This window comes from Amphiura filiformis, chromosome 7, assembly GCF_039555335.1.
Source record: "Amphiura filiformis chromosome 7, Afil_fr2py, whole genome shotgun sequence".
Classification (NCBI taxonomy): domain Eukaryota; kingdom Metazoa; phylum Echinodermata; class Ophiuroidea; order Amphilepidida; family Amphiuridae; genus Amphiura; species Amphiura filiformis.
Genome location: NC_092634.1, coordinates 35,462,321 through 35,481,570, shown reverse-complemented (window position 1 = coordinate 35,481,570; position 19,250 = coordinate 35,462,321). Strand labels below are relative to the sequence as shown.

The following is a 19,250-nucleotide window of genomic DNA, read 5'->3' as shown; positions in this document are numbered from 1 at the left end:
AAAACAAAAAATTTTATGTCAAATTCAATTTCATTCACAATTTTTCATCATTTTTTTTTATAATTCTCCCTTTTTCTGTCACCCTGGGTAAAAAATAGTCTATTGTTAACGCAAATTTTTTTAAACAACGCCTTGCGTCTACCGACGGCCTTACATGAACCGACGGCCATGCCACCCCCCCATCATTTTTTTTTTATAATTCTCCCTTTTTCTGTCACCCTGGGTAAAAATAGTCTATTGTTAACGCAAATTTTTTAAACAACGCCTTGCGTCTACCGACGGCCTTACATGAACCGACGGCCATGCCACCCCCACTGGCTACGCCACTGGTTGAGTCACGTTTACTCAACAAATGAGCTGTGACCTGTTTACTATCAAAAGGAGTACAATTTTACTCAGGTTGAGTAAAATAATATTTTAGAGTGTAGTGATGTAATTGCGCCATTTAAATCAGTCTCGGATAATCACGGATCATTACTCTGATATACATTTATAATACGAGACACGTTGAAATCATTTTATTCTGAAGCTGATTTCGTTACGCACGATGCGACAAGGATATAGCTGCGCGTTCTGCTCAAGTTACGAAAATGGCCAGGTTCTTCGTCTTCGCCGTGTGTTTTTTGATTTTAGCAATAGGAGTGGCAGCAAAAGGTAAATAAATCAACATTTTTTAGGTTTCATATTGTAAACTTTACGAAAAGTAATCGAATTCAGGAAGTTGGTTTCCATATTTGTATCTTAAAATGGTATCGTAAAATGCAATGTACATTTTCAATATGGTTTGAAGATTTCTAACGGTTGCTTTTGATTTTCTTGCTTTTACGATACTGACATAAACCCATCAAACGAAACACTCCCGGAGGGGGTTCTCCCTGTTTGAAGGTATACGGGGATGTGCCACGGTTTTGGGGTACCTTTTCAGTAATTTTGGTATATCGATTGGTGGGTTTTCAGTGGAGACCAATGCGCCCAATTGGGCGCATTTGGGAAAAAGTGCCCCTAAAAGCGCCAAATTAGGGCAAATTTGGGTGTTTTTTGTGAAAAATTGGTATACTGATGGGTGGCAAAAACAGCAAAAAGTAGGTATAGAGAAAGTCAGCATCCGAAAGTCTGCGTGGCACATCCCCGTAAATGTTTTTTCGAAGAACCCCCCAGGAAACACTTCGTTTGACACCACTTGACTTGCGGCTTGGAGAGTATCTTCGTTAGAGTTCAGAGCAAGGGCTGTGGCGCAGTGCATGGCAGCGGCAGCATTAAAATAATTAGGGGAAATCGGGGACGAGCATATGTTTGGTTTTACTCGCAGCGGAAGCGCGCGAAAAATTTTAAATTTCAGACCATTTTTGCCCCAAATACAAGCTTTTCTTGCTATGTTGTGGGCCAGCGCGCGTGAAGAGCGCACAATTTTGCAAATTTACTCTATTTCCTTCCTTCCTTCCTTCCTTAAAAGTGCAAGCTCACATAAGTGAGAATAGACGCACTACGTGGTGTGCATGAGTCGGAGCAACAGCATGAAAATGATGGCAAGTGCAAAATATATACAGTTGTGCGAGTAAAAAATAGGCTGGTGGTGAGACTACTTCAGTTGACAGTCCCTCAACATGATCTTGAAGCTGTTGAGAGATTGGTACTCCGCTGGATCCACTGGGAGATTATTCCAGTCCCGGATGGTACGTGGGAAGTAGGAGTTTGCAAACACTGAAGAGTTGGTGTGAGGCTGCATGAATCTAGATGAATGGCCTCTGGTGGATGAAGAGTGAAGGGTGAGGTAGTGATTCCATGGGATGTCTACCAGGTCGAAACGGATCTTGAACATCATGAGAAGGCGACTAACGAGGCGTCGATCCTGGAGAGAAGTCCAATTGAGATGACGGAGCATTGAGGTTACGCTGCTTGTTCTCTCGTAGTCTCCCATGACGAAGCGGGCAGAGTTTCGTTGCACCTGTTCAAGTTTCTTGTTGTTACGCTGTGTGTGTGTATCCCATGCCGATGCTGCGTACTCCACAGTAGGTCTTATGAAGGTAGTGTAGGCTGCTTCCTTGACTTTCTGGCTGCAGTGGCTGATGTTACGAGACAGGAAGGCCTTGGTTGAGTTCGCCTTTTTGGTGATGGTGTCTATGTGAGTGTTGAAGCTCAGTTTGGAATCAAGATGGACGCCGAGATATTTAGCCGAGTTCACGATCTCCAGAATGTGGCCATGGATGGAGTAGGATGCAAGAGTGGGCTTACGTTTGTTGGTCACACATAGCACTTGGCACTTCGAGGCGTTGAAACTCATCCGCCAGTCAGATTCCCACTTCTGGAGAGCGTCGAGGTCCCGTTGAAGAGCGACTGAGTCCTCTGGGGATGCGATGTTCCGGTAGATTAGGCTATCGTCAGCGAACAGTCTTGTTGTCGAGGCAGACACACAATCTGGAAGGTCGTTGATGTAAATGACGAAGAGTAGAGGGCCCAAAACACTTCCTTGTGGAACCCCGGATGTCACCTGCGCTTCAGAGCTCTTGTTACCATCAACAGCGACTACTTGGGTTCGGTTGGTAAGAAAGTCCCTGATCCAGTTAAGGGTACTGCCATGGACTCCGTAGTGTTCGACTTTCTTCAAGAGGTGACGATGAGAGACCTTGTCAAACGCTTTCTCGTAATCAAGCAGAATCACATCAGTCTGGGATTTGGTGTCTAATCCTTTGGCCAGGTCATGTGATGATCAGTTGAGTCTCACAGGATCTACGCTGGCGAAATCCATGTTGTGCATCGGACAAGACTTCACAGGCACTGAGATGGCGAATTACAGCGCAGTGTACGATGTGTTCACAAAGTTTGCACAAGACTGATGTGAGGGAGATCGGCCTATAGTTGGCTGCATCGGAACGACTACCCTTCTTGAAGATTGGGACGATCTGAGCTTTCTTCCACTGGGATGGAACCTTGCCTTGATTGATGGATGCTTGAAAGAGAAGAGTCACAACGGGAGATATTTCTTCTGCTGTTTCTTTTAGAAGCTTTGTTGGAATGCCATCAGGTCCAGATGCGGAAAAGGGCTTCAGTTTTCTAAGCAGCTTGATGACACCATTCCTGTCTACAGTAATGCAGTCCATGGAGGGATGTTGACTGTGTCCGAGATCAGGTACCGCAGAGCCATCATCAGTGGAGAAGACAGAGGTGAATTGGCGGTTGAGAATATTAGCCTTGGTCTTGGGATCAGAATGCAGGAAACCTCCTTCCTTCAGGGGAGCAACACCCATCTGATCACGCCTCTTTGACTTGATGAGGGCTCCAAGTCTCTTATTACGCCCGCTGCCAGGATCACTGTGAACAATATCATAGATGTACTTGTTGTATGATCTACGGCAAGTCTTCTGTGATTCTCTCTTCAGGCGTTTAAAACGAGTCCAATCTCTCTCTTTGTTGGTTTGCCGAGCTTTCCGATAGGCTCGTGCCTTGCGCCTGGTGGCCCTTTTAGCGCTGGTATTAAACCAAGGTTGGTTGTTCCTGGTGGAGCTTAACTTTGAGGGCACACAATCCTCTATGACACCTTCCAATTCCAGTTGAATAGCATTGGCTAATTCCTCCACTGGTGTAGACGTGGTATACTCAGTAGTGAATTGACAGGACCATTTCTTGATTCTATCACGGATGGCTTCAAGGTCAGCTCTCTTCCACAGCAAGATCTTGCGGCGAACAGGTTTTCTTCTGTAAGCCCGAACATTGATGTCCATGTAGATAACATCATGGTCGCTTAGTCCTGGTAAGCCAGAGCATCTGTTGACCAGTGATGGTCTGTTGGTAACTATGACGTCGAGGATATTATCACCACGAGTGGGGAAGTCAATCAGTTGCTCGAGCCCAGCATGTTCGAGGACTTGGAGAAAAGACTCATTAATAGAGACTTTGTACTGATGAGAGACGATACTGCCAGTACTCCAGTCAATATCTGGGAGATTGATGTCACCAGCTATCCATATTGCAGCACCTGGGTTGGTCTGGCACAATATTGACAGATGGTACGATTCAATTCATCCATGTAGTCTTGGTCATTGTTTGTTGGGCGGTACAGTGATGCGACCACAATGGATTGTTTGCCATTTAATATCTTAGCTGCAACAAAATCAGCTCCCGTCTGTATAACAATCTGGTGGCTGTTTAGACTGTTATGGATACCTAGCAAAACACCCCCGTATCCGTCCTTTCTGTCACAGCGGTACATATGATACCCAGATGGAAAGACTTCACCTTGAGTCATGCTCGGTTTGAGCCAAGTCTCACATCCATAGATTACATCAGGCTTAACTGCCTCCACCATACTCCAGAATTCTTCACGTTTTCTGTAAATGCTCTGGTAATTGATCTCCAATAAGCGGAGGTTTTGAAATGACCGATGAGTACCTTGTTTACTAGAAGATGACTTGGCCAACGGTGAGCCCGGATGGGAGGAGCTGGTAGAACTTGATGTTGAATGGCTAGTTTGACTGCTCATAGACCCGTCGAGGATGGTGCTATCAAAGAGTCCAGAAGATAAGTTTGGTAACCCACATTTGTAGCACTCCCATGGTAGATCACAACGACCAAGGGCATTGAAGACAACATCTGATAGGCCCAAACATTCAGAGTGAAACCAGACCTCGCATGATTCACAGAGGATGCTGGCTTTAGCCCCTCTGTAGGAAGTACAGGCCTTATTGCATTCCCCGCAAGGATATTTGGGTAAGCGGGGACCTGGATTTGGTTCCACATCACCTGCTCGCAGGATGGACGAATGCGAAGCTTGGACGCATGGTTGTTGTTGCAGATAGATGGAGAACAGTATAACGAGGTACAGATTGTATACATGGTACATATTAGACCACAATATATAAAGGGTTATACAGTATGGATCAACAAATTCCTTATTGAAGGTTACTGGTTTGGTAACACAAAACATCATACACAAGATATTGGTACTGGTAGCAATTTTTTAAAATTTTTAAAAAATTTAAAAAATTTTAAAAATGTGTAGGCTCATAATACTCATAATACTCATAATACTGATAATAGTCATTGTTTTAGAACACTGCAAACATGGTAGATCATCAAGTTGGTTGCCATGGTATTGGTGGTAGCAGAGATATTGGTTGGCATTGGTACACAGGAGAAATTGACTTGACAAACATGCACTGTACTGATCATCACAGTCATTATTGAGGATGAGGGATGAATCAATGGTTTGGTAACATGGGATTGAGACATCAGCAAAATAGTACATGTAGTAGTAATAATTACATTTGTGCAGTCTCAAGATCATCATAATCACTGACAACAGGGTAGATCATCATGATGGTTGATAGTAATGTTGATATCATGGTAGCAAGCAATGCACAGTGCCAGTGGTATTGATAAGCATGGGATGGTATTAGCATGTTAGCAGCAAGGTAAAGCATGCACGGGAGAGTTAGTTCCAGCAAGCAGGATGAGCTTGAGTTGAATTAGTGTAGGTAGGAAACATGCAGGGGATGATTGATCATGCAGGAGACAATCAAATACAACAACAATTGGATACATACAGTTCTTCATGCAGTCCCGATCGCTGATGGATGATCGATCACAAGGCTTCCAAATTCGTGGGGTTGACAATAACAAAGAATTATGCCAAACCGGAAGTGAATTTCAGACAGTGAAAACACACAATGAAGAGTAGGATCTTCGTCGACGATTCACCACAAGAATCAGTAAACTCGGATCACTCCAGAATTGAGATTTTGATGAGAAATGAAGAGTCGTAATCGACAGAGATGAAAACAAATCTCAAATTTTGTACGAGAAATCAAATTTCATGCTAGCTTGGTCCGACGCATGCGCACTTGGGCCTAGTGTGTAAAATTCAGCCAAAAAGTAACTAGTCCGCAGGACAGGCTGCTCCTAAAAGTAACCCTGTCCGGCCTGAAAGTAAACCTGTCCATATTGTTTTATGTGTAACTTTAGTTTTATTGTATCGATGTTCGGGTGCTGTCATAGTGTCTAGTTATCAGTGGACAATATTTCCAAGGTGAAATTGCAAATTGCACAATCTCTTGCTGACCCGCTACCAAAATGATTTTACTGGGACGTGCAATTTGCAATTTTAATGCTGAAATGGGCCAAAATAAAGATAATTGTGGCCTAAAATGCCAAACGAAAGTTAAACATCGCAAACTTGGTCCACATTCCCCATGTGGAAGATTTTGGAAATATCTTCCACATGCAGGAGGAATTGAATGAATTACGAATGCTAGTAGAATTCGCACAACTCTGTTTGAAACTCATCCTCCTCCTTTTGTAGAAGATTCATCATGATTCATGTTGAATACTTCTCAGAGGGTATATGAAATTCAAATGGAGCTGCCTATTGAAAATTCCATTTGAAATTCATACTCCCCCTGTGGAAGATATTTCTAACGTCTTTCACAGGGTAGCGTGGATTGTAAATTGAATAGCCCAATTTATTAAGGGCTGGGGTATGAACGTTTGGACAGTATTTATTGTGGGACATTAGAGCACATCAGACATATCGAATTGCATTCTGAATACGAAGAATGTCATTCTGATATCAAATAATTTTGATTTTTGAAATTCGCAATTTGATACACATTTTATGGCAAATCATTAAAATTGATATTTTTGATATTTAACAGTACTTGAAGTAAACTTTATAAATCTGATGATTTATACTTAAAGTGTATGTAGGTGGGATGAAAAGCCGACGATCAATTGAAAATTTTGACCTTTCGTATTGAAGATATGGATTTTTTCCCCAAAACACCAAAAAAAAATTAGGTCTTTTTGGGAAAAAATCCATACCTTCAATATGAAAGGTCAAAATTTTCAATTGACCGTCGGCTTTTCCTCCCTGCTACATACACTTTAAGAATATATCATTAGATTTATATAATTTACTTCGAGGACTGTTATATCAAAAATTTGAAAAATATCAAATTTTTATAATTTGTCATAACATTTGTATTATATTGTGATTTAAAAAAAATGAAAATTATTTGATATCAGAAAGATATGCTTCGTATTCAGAATGCAATTCGATAGGTCTGAGGTGCTCTCATGTCCCACAAAAAATACTGTCGAAACGCAATAAACGCTCATTTTGGATCCCTTAATAGCTGATTGAAAATTTTGGACGAATTTAGAAAATGCGAAATATCGAGAAACAAATTTGTGACGTGGTATATTGAAAGGAGACACTTTTGGGCAGGATCGTAAATGGAGAAATAGCAAAACAATCTACCCGGGGGTGATTTTTTCACAATTTTGGTTTGTTGCAAATTTATGATGTTAATAACGTTTAAAATATTGTCTGATAGTCAGACCGGAATATAACTGGCATCTTGTATTTTTTGAAACATTTTTCAAGGTAATTCCTACTCTCAACATTGTCAATAATATTTTTAAAGGCCAATATCTCAATTTCCAATTATATAATACCATATCTTACGAACTCAATATCTTCGCTTAGGAATATCCGATTTCATTGGGGAAAACGGCGTTGTAGAGCAAAATATCTCTTTGTTTAAGATCTGTAAAACACTCAAAATTGATAACCTGCCCAAAAGTGTCTCTTTTTGATATACCACGTCACATTTGTGTATTATGCAGCCTAGAAACTAATCAATCTTTTAACACGGCCAGCAAATTTCGTAATAATTATTGTTCCAGACTTTACCTATTATATCACAATGTAGAGGTAGTTTTTTACAAGCATGAGTGATATGTTCCATGGTATATGACAAAACATAATGATATTTGGACAAGATTTTTACCTTGTTTGCACTAATCATTAAACCAACCTCACTTTGTGACAGCAGAAGTGATATTGCTCGTGATCTCTCCACGCTTGCATGGTTGGTAATTATTAAAGCCATAGTGTACGATCTGATATGAAATTGGTTAATATTTTTCAAACTTGATTTTTAGCAACTTTGATTTTCTAGTAACCAAAATTAATTAGTGGTAGGCCTTATTTGTCCAAAATTTCGCGCGCTCCCCGCGCAATTCTTTCAAGAATGAAAAATTATCGGGTGGGGAGGGGGGTAGGGGCGCCAATTTTGTTTCTTGCCCCGGGCGCTACCAACCCTAGTTATGCCACTGATGATCAGTGTTCACTCAAGACTCCAAGAATAAATGTTATGATACCAATTGCAGTCCTAATTTATAATAGAACTAAGTATAGAATATTTTTGATTAAATAATAGATTCTAAAGAGGTCAAAATAAAGATGACTCTTTTTCTCGTTACCAATAAAGCACTTTGATATCAAGTTGAAAGCACTTTGATGCTAAAGTTGTTTTAATATTCTAAGAAACAGTAAATGGTTATAACCATTGGTTCAGGAACTTTTTAACAAATCGTCAATTCGTCGTTGGTTCATTTACTAATGTCATCAAGCTGTTTCGGTATATACATAATTACACCAACCACGTCTACAGTGCATTTAAAGCATTATTATCCTGATGAGTTTTTAAAGGTTGCAAATCGAATTATTAATTAGTCAATAATAAGACCATTTTCATGACTAATTGATATTTTCAGTGATATACGTAGAATCACCCTTGATGGAGCTAAAAAGACATTTTTCGTAAAAATAATGCTTGCTTCCTTTATCCTCGACACGATCCATGTTGTATTTTAATTACCGTAGTTGCTTACCAGTATTTATTTATATTCTATTTTGTGCATTATTTTGTTTTATTCCTGCCTGTATTCCCGTACAGCAAATGAAAAGAGCGCTGCTGCAAAACTGTTGGAAAAATGTCTTGAAAATTACGGACCAACATCATTACGGCCTGTGAAGGACGAAGCAACGACTACGGTGGTCATCGTGAGACTCTTGATAACACAAATCATTGCATTGGTAAGAAAACCTGTCATCTCAAGTAAATAATGCAGTATCTATACCTAATGAATAACCTTTTATGTACCTTATGAATATTCAAATGTATGATATGCAAATGTACCATTTGAATATTCAAATATACTTAAAATGAATATTCAAAAGTACCTTATTAATATCAAATTGTACCAAATGAGCATACCGATTCAAATACATAAGTACGAGGACGGTCAATAAGTTCCCCAACTAGGGTGTATCTCCGCTCATGCATGACTTTGATGACTGTTACTTACGGTGAATACAAGTTTGTACTTTTGTCTTTCAAAACAAATATATGTATTAGCGATGTTAAATACTTGATTACGTAATGACATTAGCATAAACACAATAGCGTATGGACACTGCCTGATTTATGGTGAAAAGTAGTCAAGAAAATCTCGCCCCAAATTGAGGTATCGTTACATAATTCTAAATATCTCGAGAATAAAAGTATGGAATCTGGTGCGGTTTTGCAACTTTGTAGACCGATAACATAAGGTTGATGCTATACTCTTTTTAGACCTATACCAGTTTTATTAAAGATAAGGGCTCATGTTGAATATCTCCAATTTTGAGTAGGCTTTATCACCCATTGTTCTTTACATAAGAGATATCAAGATTAATCGAGGACAAAATTTAACAAATGATGATACCTGGTTCGATTGGGTAACTACTGATTAGGATTGGAACATGCTTCCAAATGATATCAAAAACATCCCCAATCTTAATCAATTCAAGGGTGCAATAAGAAAACATCTCAGTACCAGCATGACTAGCAAATTTCCAGAGGGGTCTGTTGTCCAATGTGTGTTTTCTTTCTTCTTTTGTTGTTTATGCTCTGCCTTTTTTGCCAAAATCTTTCTTTTAAGGGTAGACGAGGTATTGTTGGTCGAAGCAACCTAAAAATCGATTAATTTTCATTATCTAGATCTAGATCAATATATTATTAAAAAATAACACCTTGATGTTTTGCAAAAGTTCATTCTACAAATCGTATACTTTGCAAACTTGCTTAATTTATTGTTGTTAATGAGTTATGTACGTTTTACAAAAGTATTGTTGTTTGAGCCCTCTTTACAACGTAACTAAAGAACCGCAGCACCTATAAAAGTATATCTGTGATATTTTAATTCTTCTACACACTCGCTATGAATTGAGCAATGCAGTTTTTGCCAAAGCTCACTACCATTCGTAAGATGCTGTGAACTACCAAATCACAACAGTTTAAAATAATTAATAACTTAAGGGATCTGGAATGAGCGTTTTGAGCGTTTCGACAGTATTTTATAGGGGACATGAGAGCACCTCAGACGTATCGAATTGCATTCTGAATACGAAGCATGTATATCTGATATCAAATAGTTTTCATTTTTTGAAAATCACGATATAATACAAATTTTATGACAAATTATAAAAAATTGATATTTTTCAAATTTTTGATATATAACAGTCCTCGAAGTAAATTTTATAAAATCTAATGCTAATTTTTTTGGTGTTTTGGGAAAAAAATCCATATCTTCAATACGAAAGGTCAAAATTTTCAATTGATCGTCGGCTTTTCATCCCATCTACAAACACTTTAAGTATAAATCATCAGATTTATAAAGTTTACTTCGAGTACTGTTAAATATCAAAAATATCAATTTTAATGATTTGCCATAAAATGTGTATTACATTGCGAATTTCAAAAATTATTTGATATCAGAAGGACATTCTTCGTATTCAGAATGCAATTCGATATGTCTGATGTGCTCTAATGTCCCACAATAAATACTGTCCAAACGTTCATACCCTTCCCTTAAGGACCCCATTGGAAATAAGCCTGAAACATTGGTTTTATGGGTTATCCTGGTTCCTAGTGTATTATTATCTTCACTTTAAATATCTTTTTATTTTGTATTTTGTCAAGTGTCATATGTAATGTATTTTAAACTTGTAATAATATATATTTATGTATTTTGTATTTTTATAATGCTATATGGAACCAAATTCCTCAACCTCAATTGTCAGGGTACATATAGCAATGACTTTATGCAAATGAGATTACGTAATTAAAGGGACTATAATTGTTGTGTGTTTTGCAAGACAAAGGTGCAAACTTGTATTTATCGTAAGGAACAGTCATCAAAATCATGCATGAGCGGAGATACATAATACATGTAGTTGCCGGATCTTATTGACCATCCCGCGTATGTATCCCAAGGGTCTTTTTTTATCTTAAGTTGGTTTCGGTTCCTGTTTCAGTTTTCTGTTTCAGATCTCATTGTTATTTTCAAGTGTTAGCATGGTACGTGTGAACAATCCTTGAACGAAGGAACGAAATTTGAACGAAGAGAATTTCTGTTTTCGGTTTGTTGAGTTATGTTAATTTCTGACATGAAAACGTGAGATGAGAGGGTTGATGCTAATCTAGTCAAAAGAAGTGTCTAAATTTTACGGTCTTAAATTCGCGATAAATAATATTGTACGGCTTCACTTGACTTTCGTTCGGTGTATAGGCACTTCCGCCTAGGCGGGAGTGGCTCGTGAAAATAGCCTAGCGTAGAAATATACACTAATCAGCAGTGATCAGTGTTGCCAAGAATTATAAGGTAGTTTTAGCCATGTACGTATACTTGTTCGTGCAATCGCGCAAAAATCGGTCGTATGATTATGTAGAGATGAAACGGGGAATTATTTCGGAACTTCGGAAATTACTTCGGAAACGGGCAGTTTCAATTAAAACACCTGCTCATCTCAAGGAGAAAGGCAGTATCCACCAACGTACTGCAGGGTTTATTTTTCTATTGTGTCCGAAAACCGTTGAGTTTTCGAGGGGGTAACCCCCTTTAACACATTTTTTTCGACCAAAAGGCGCCCCCTTTATCAAAAATTCCTGGATCCGACCCTGCCATACCATTTAGTATGATAGACCTACTCTTACCGAAATGGTTAACCGCGCCTATTAATGTAACGTCATAATTTCAGTCAATTTTATTTGATTGATCAAATGAACTACACTTTTCATAAGGTTGCAACATTTTCGCCGTCATAACATATTTTAAGGGGATAAACAAGACAATTGATCCCACACTGAGGTCCTAAGTGTGAATCCTGGGCTGGATCACTTATATGATATGAAATGTTTTAATTTACAATGTTTTATTAGGACGGGGGTGTGTGTGTTGGGGGAGGGGGGGGGTCGCGGTCTAGATAATGCGAGTTAATGTGTTGCGTGATGTGAGGTGTGTGTGAGGTGTACGTGTTTGTTGGGTGTGGGGCAGGGGTGGGTGTCCGGTGCGCTTTTGTGAGCTGTTTAAAGTTTGAATAACAGGATGACTCCGTTTACATTTAAAAACATTTCTTCAATGTCATTTTGTCCAACTTTAGTCGATTTGATTATTATCTGACATGAATTTTTCAATTCAAATTTTTCATACACAGATTGAGACAGACCAAACGTTAGTCTTGAGTGGATGGCTCAAATGGGTAAGACCGCAATTAGCCAAGGCGCTATTCACAAATAGGCTTGATATGGGTGGGGTGAAAAGTGGGGGGGGCAAATTTCCATCAGTGTCAATTTAAATTTTAAACTTATTGTCAATTTATGCCAAGCCGCAACTACCCCCATCGGTATATATGCCATATGCCACTTATGTACAAAAAAAAACATGTCATCAAAAAACCGTGAACAATTTAAAGTACGGATTTTACGGTCATTTCAAGCGGATGTGCATTTGAAACAAGCAGGTTGTTCGATATCAAAACTGATATATTAATCATTTTATCCAGCCTGCTCCTATTCCCATGATCATGGTGATCACTCGTGCAAACGATTTAAATAATATTGTAATGGGTGTGTGCACGTATTTTACCCAGCTTGTAACTACACGTTTCTCTTTGTTCCGTTCATCATTTGCATTAGAGTTGGTTCGATGAAAACTTTAAATGGAGCTCGAGAAAACACGGAGTTGAGAAATTGTTGGTGAATACAGATCAGATTTGGATGCCTGATATCGCTCTACACACAAAGTAGGTTAACCCTATGAGAACTACCTGCTGATTGGCCAAAATGAATATTGTGTCCAATATTGAACCAATCAAAAAGGGTATTAATTTAAGATCATCTGCAAATGCAAGATTGACCATAAATAGTTTAAAGCCTGATCATAATTGGCAATTGAAATGAGCATTTCAAGTTATCAACCAATCAGAAATGCAGAAATGCTGTTAGATGACCAGTAGTGTCCAGGGGGTTAATAATAGGCCTATATCTGAGTGAGATCTGAGTTTTATTCACGTCAGGCGACTGAGGCGAGGTTCTCATATACTGCGCCAATAAAGTATCCTTACAATTGGAAAAATAATCACAATTTCCAAACTGAACAATATTGGGGTAAATTTGTTTTTTCAATAGATGCACTATCTAATCCTGCACATTTTGACACCACATTGAATCCAATGTGACCTCAAGAAGTAAAGTTACAAGCTTTGATTAGACGAAGGTCCAGTTTTAAAAGTGACAAACTGGCCTATTCAAAACTCCACAGACTAACCATCTGGTTTGAGAGTGGTGAATGGCTAATTTATGCGTTTGGCTTTAATTTAAAACAAAAGGAACAAAATATAACTGAAACAAAAGAACTGACAAATAAAATGAAAGTTATGAAAAGTACAGAGAAGTAAAAACTGAAATAAAACTGCTTTAAATAACGCTTCATTGAAGAAACTGTGTTGCCTCTTTGTGGAATCTTTTTGCGCCTTGAATAGGCTAGTTTGTCACTTTTAAAACGGGATCTTCGTCTATTCAATTGCTTGTAACTTTACTTCTTGAGGTCACATTGGATTCAATGCATAGTTGACTCAGGTAACGGGTCAAAAATGACCATTTTGGGGAGAATTTTGACCCAATAGTTTTATTTTCTGCTGAATTAGCAGTCAGCACCACATTGAATCAGCATGTGGGTATAATCACAGATGCTAGTCTCCTAGGGCGAATTTCTCGACGGGTGGCTTAGCAATTGGCTTGTCTAGCCTCAAGGCTTAAGAGGTCGTAAGACCAGGCTTAACTGAAAACGTATTTCCCGAAGCACGGCTACCATAGCCTCGAGGCTTCGTTATCCCGTGGGCTAGGCTTGTAGGATTAGCCCCAGGCTTCAGTAAAATTTGCATTTCTCGAAATCAGTCTTCTGAAGCCGTAGTCTACGCAAGCCTGTTAGACCAGGCTTACAGCGGCTTTTCTTGGCCCTGCCTCAGAGCAGGTCTTAGGTCGTAAGCCTTGGTCTATTTCAATTTACAAATTATATAAATTGTAACGCAAAGTTTATCTTTCATGGTTTTGACGGTCTTTCAATTAACATGAGTAAGCAGTCGCGTAACTAGGGGGGGGGGGAGCGGGGGCGCTCTTGCCCCCCCCCCCCCCTGAAAAAAGGTAAATTAGGCCTACTTCTGAGAGTTATTAATTAACCTCACATTTGGTCATTTTAACCTTAAGGTTAAATATCCCACTTTTGTACCATTGGCCTATATGTCACCAGCTTTAATAGCTTAATAGCTTAAATATGGCATTTGTACCATAATTTTTTTTCAATCCCCCCCCCCCCCCCCCCATGTCAAAAAGAAATCTACGCCAATGTTCCGGGGACACATTCCAAGCAGATCCTATAACTCCTCAGACCCACAAACCCAAACAGCATGAACGATGCCTGCCCCTCATTTATTATGTTTTCCCCCGCTGTCCCCACCCCACCCCCAAATGAAAATGTCTAGTTACGCCACTGTTGGTAAGTAATTGTTCAATTTAGTTGAACATTTCAGCATTTTATTTTAGTGTTCATTTGAGTTAATAGTTGAATTTTTTTAAGTAGCTGTTGCTATCATAAGACCTACTCATTTTGAATGATGATTTTTTTAACAACGAATATAATTTTAAAAAAATTCTTTCATCATGATGATGATGATTATGATGATGATGATGATGATGATGATGATGATCATCATCATCATCATCATCATCATCATCATCATCATCATCATCATCATCATCATCATCATCATCATCATCATCATCATCATCATCATCATCATCATCATCATCATCATCATCATGAAGACCTATATGATACCACCTATCCCTATCCAAGCCTTAATAGTTTGATACTCGTACTTTTCATAAGTAGGCCTATTACAATATTATTTTGGAGTGCCTATATTATACCAGGTTGGACATCAATTTAATACAATAGAAGAAGGACAAAATTGGTAATGCATACAGTATTAAAACTGAATTTACGGATAAGATGCATATAATATTGCTATATCTTCTACTTAAATAATTATAAATATTGTACCAACAGATAACTTCATGTGAGATCTGAGAAGACTACTGATATCAGCAGTAGATAGCACGTTGGTTGCTTTCCTTTTTAGGGAATCGCAGATTCCTTTCCATTAGGCTTACAGTTTTACCCTTTTTGGGATGCAAAGAAAAAATCATAAAGTATAAAACATAGACGTATCATTCATACAAGTTGGACTCATAAAAAGTCAAGTGGAAATAAAATAATACATAAACGACACAAAAACAGACACAATTTTCTTGCATCAAGTTGTGTACGGTATAAGCCCAAGCACAAGACTGCGGGTCCAAATAAACATCGCGGGTCGCAATGTTCCCGGCGCTAGTCTTTGCGCCGGGAACATTGCGACAATGAGACGGCAACCTTGTTAGTACGGTAAACCGTGAGGAACACAGCTTATGTACATCTACCTCCAACAGCCTATACAATTAAGTCGCTGGATGAAAGGGACGAGGTTGTCAAGCGTTAAGCCTGCAAGGCCACTAAGACTAGGTTGAATTTGCGTTGAAGAAATCCGGCTAGAGTTAAGACTCGGGCTTCGAGAGCGGGCTAGGCTTAGTAGCCTCAAGGCCACCTTAAGACTACGGCTTAATAAGACTCCTGTTGGGAAACTCGCCCCTAGTATCTGTGGTATGGTGGGCACGTAAATGTGACGGCGTGGATATACATGTAGTCCGTCTAAAAGGACTATAAACTTTGGGCGAAGCTAGATTGAAAGTCTTTGTTATGTTTGTTGTGCGCAAGACCAGCACGCTATGTGCAATTGACCTTTTCAGTAAATCACATAAGCCTTTGCGAGTACACATGAGATGTCGTCATTTGACGTCACGCCGGCTGGTAATGCGCAGTAACGATGTTCACTAAACGATGTTCGCATCGGCGCAGATCAGTCAAATGACGACATCTCAGGTGTACTCGCAAAGGCTTATAGGATTTACCGAAAAGGTCAATACCAAAACATGAGTCAGTAAAGAATATACGGTGTTGTGCTGGTCCATAGAACAATGTCTCTCATATAGCATTATCAAAAACCCTTCATTGCATTCTTATTATTGTATTTATAGTGTTGACACAGGTTTCGAAAGATACAAGTTGAAGACAGCTGCCGTGTACCCCAACGGCGAAGTGATCTACGCCAGTCCCGCAATTCTCACTTTCACCTGTAAAATCAATGCTCGTCTCTTTCCATTCGACTACCAAGTCTGCAACATGACTTTCAGTTCATGGAATTTCCATGGTAACGAAGTTAACCTATTGGCATCGAACGGTAGCGATAGTAGTCAAAAGGAGTTTGCTCAAAATGGCGTCTGGGAGCTGAAAAAGATCAAAGTTCGTCGCATTGAAAAGATGTATATCGTTGGGAGCAAGCTTGAACCGTTTCCAGAATTGAGATATAGTCTGTACTTGAAAAGACGGCCTCTGTTTCACGTGCTGAGTATCATCATTCCTTGCCTGCCTTTGTCTATCTTGAATTTGCTGGTATTTTTGCTGCCACCGGAGGCTGGTGAGAAGGTTGGACTTGGAATGACCAACCTGCTGGCGTTGGCGTTGTTTCAACAACTCGTCAGCGCTGCAGTGCCACCATCGTCGGATAACTCCCCAGTAATAAGTAAGTGCACGGTCACTTCACAAATAACCTTTCCGGTATACCCCCAAAAGATCCCTGTTTTGGACCGCGCTGCTCCGAAAAAAAACCTGAATTTGACCAAAACAGGGTACGAAAGACCCATTTCTACCGATACACCATCAGCTCCTAACAGTGGCGTAGGAGGGGGGGGGGGGTGACACGTACCCCGAGCGTGAATTGTTTTTCCGTAATTAACATTTAAATAGGGAGCCCGTTTAAGCAACTGTATCGTGGTGTCCCGCACAACCCTAGGGTTAGTGATAGGGTTAGGAATATCATGTACGGTATCATGTATATATAAGTTTCTCCTATTCAAACGTTAACTGCGGAAAAAATATTGTGCCCCGGGCGCCGTCTTGGGGGAGGGCGATTGGCCCTGGTAAAAAAAAAAAATTGGGGTCAACAAATTGCGTTGAAAATAATTGTGTTAATCCCTATTCCTATCCCCAGTAATTCAAACACAAAATGTCAGTTTCTCCATATAATCGTGTTTTGTGTCCACACGTGTCCAAGAATGCTATTTGGATCCAAAATGAGGATCTTTTTCACAAGGATCTTGGGTCAAACTTAGCAGCCGATCATGTGAAACAATTCAGAAATTATATTTCGCGGTTAACTGACGTAACAAATTGATAGCCGGGCATGCGCCGTTTGGAGCGAGACAGTCTTGATTCGCGAAGCCACTTATCGTAGGATGAGATCATTGTTTCCATCAGTAGGCGGATGCACACATTATTTCTTTGATGTGGGCAGTGAGTGATCTCCTCTTTTCTCATCTTCTCTGATCTGACATAGAATATTTGATGACGTCAATTTTATGTCATTCGTCTGTGGCCAATCCGCACGATTGAATAACATCAAATTGACGCCTGTCAATATCTGTTTTTAAAACTTTTACAATTTACCTATTTCTTTAACAGCATACTACTTCACCCCAATGATCGGACTTGCCTGTATTTCAGTTGTGAACGCCGTCTTTATGTTGAAGCTCTTCTACTACGGGCGTCACAACAACCCAGTTCCTCGCTGGATCCAAGTTGTTGTTCTACAATTCCTCTCTTATGCAGCGTGCTACACCAAAATCGCTTATGAAGACGAGATATTTATGGGGTCGAAATCATCACTGATTGAAGCAGATATTAAGGGGAAGAAGGAAGATGGAGAAGAGGGAGAAAAGATGGAGATGAATTCTGGAGAGTCGATGAATAGAGAAGAGAAGATGAACTTGCAGGAGACGGAGAAGCGACACCGCGATATTGATTGGCAGAATGTAGCGCTGATCTGGGATAAGTTTGTTTTCCTGATGATGGTAATCGTGACAACCGGGGCTTGGCGATAGTGTTTTCGTATATGTGGCTGAGGTAATTCAAAATGATGTCCACTATAACATTGATGATGGCCAGGCTGTAGAGTCGGATCAACCGGAGTAGGATCACTAACGAGTTTTAGTCAGAGAGGCGAAGTGGATCTATTATGCAGGTGACATCACAAGGTGTATTTCCGCGTACTTGATTGAGCGGACTTTTGACTCGCACGATCACTGCACGCATACACTCATAGAAATTGTTCGTTGGCATTACTCAGTAAGTTGATCTAAGTCGTTGCGTCAACTTTCCGAGTAATGCCAACGCGTACAATTTTGAGTAATGCTGACTCGATATCATTATGTTGGTCGCACTCATTTGCACTTACTCTCAGAAAATGAAACTAGCCTAGGTTAGCATAATTTTCTAGAGGTGCGCTATATACAAAATGTCGCACTGATTACAAAAATAAATATTTGAATACTGCTAATTGTGCAGAAAATGATCCAATTACGTGAATTAAGTAACAAAGTACCAAATTGGAATAACTCAAAACAATAAGTACCAGTAACTTAATATGAACGAGTTACATCAACTTACATGTTGAGTTACAATAACTCAACTAATTGGTTCTTTGAACCTTGTTTATTTTTCTAAGTTCCCTGAACTTGAATTCAGAAGTTGGCATTACTTAAAAAGTTGACGCAACGACTTACATCAACTTTTTAAGTAATGCCAACAAAGTTGATTAGTTGACGGAACTTTTTCAGCTTTTTCAGCATTTTTTAAGTTCGGATAACTAAAATGAATTTTGTTTTGGCAACTTTTACACTATTTTTGAGTTGTCCAAACTTACTCCTTTTGAATTGCGCCAACAAGGCGAACAAGTCATTTCTATGAGTGTAGGCATAGTAGGCCAATCAAATTTAAAAAAATCACCAACCACTAATTGCAACAGAATCCATTTCGCATGCATCCATCTCCCAAAAGCTAACACAAAAACATGGTAAAAAGTCCCCAAAAATCCAAATAGTGGAACAGTGCCTAATTTGCATAAATCCAAAATGGCCGCTTATGCAGAGAGTGAA

At 39.4% G+C, this 19,250-nt stretch overlaps 1 protein-coding gene across 1 annotated transcript; it reads left to right on the top strand.

The window, feature by feature from the left end:
• The first annotated feature begins 499 nt into the window (after positions 1 to 499).
• LOC140156348 (neuronal acetylcholine receptor subunit alpha-9-I-like) lies at positions 500 to 18,526 on the top strand. Its single transcript, XM_072179318.1, has 6 exons — positions 500 to 654; positions 8,736 to 8,875; positions 12,317 to 12,361; positions 12,798 to 12,904; positions 16,296 to 16,840; positions 17,779 to 18,526. Exons 1-6 carry the CDS (start codon positions 591 to 593, stop codon positions 18,195 to 18,197), a joined length of 1,320 nt encoding a protein of 439 aa, XP_072035419.1. The 5' UTR covers positions 500 to 590; the 3' UTR covers positions 18,198 to 18,526.
• The last annotated feature ends 724 nt before the right edge of the window (positions 18,527 to 19,250 follow it).

Bases quoted from the DNA above. Each gene is read 5' to 3' on its own strand.
- LOC140156348 (XM_072179318.1), top strand. From the start codon at position 591: ATGGCCAGGTTCTTCGTCTTCGCCGTGTGTTTTTTGATTTTAGCAATA. The intron at 8,876-12,316 runs GTAAGAAAACCT...TTTCATACACAG, and splicing joins TAACACAAATCATTGCATTG to ATTGAGACAGACCAAACGTT. The intron at 16,841-17,778 runs GTAAGTGCACGG...TTTCTTTAACAG, and splicing joins GGATAACTCCCCAGTAATAA to CATACTACTTCACCCCAATG.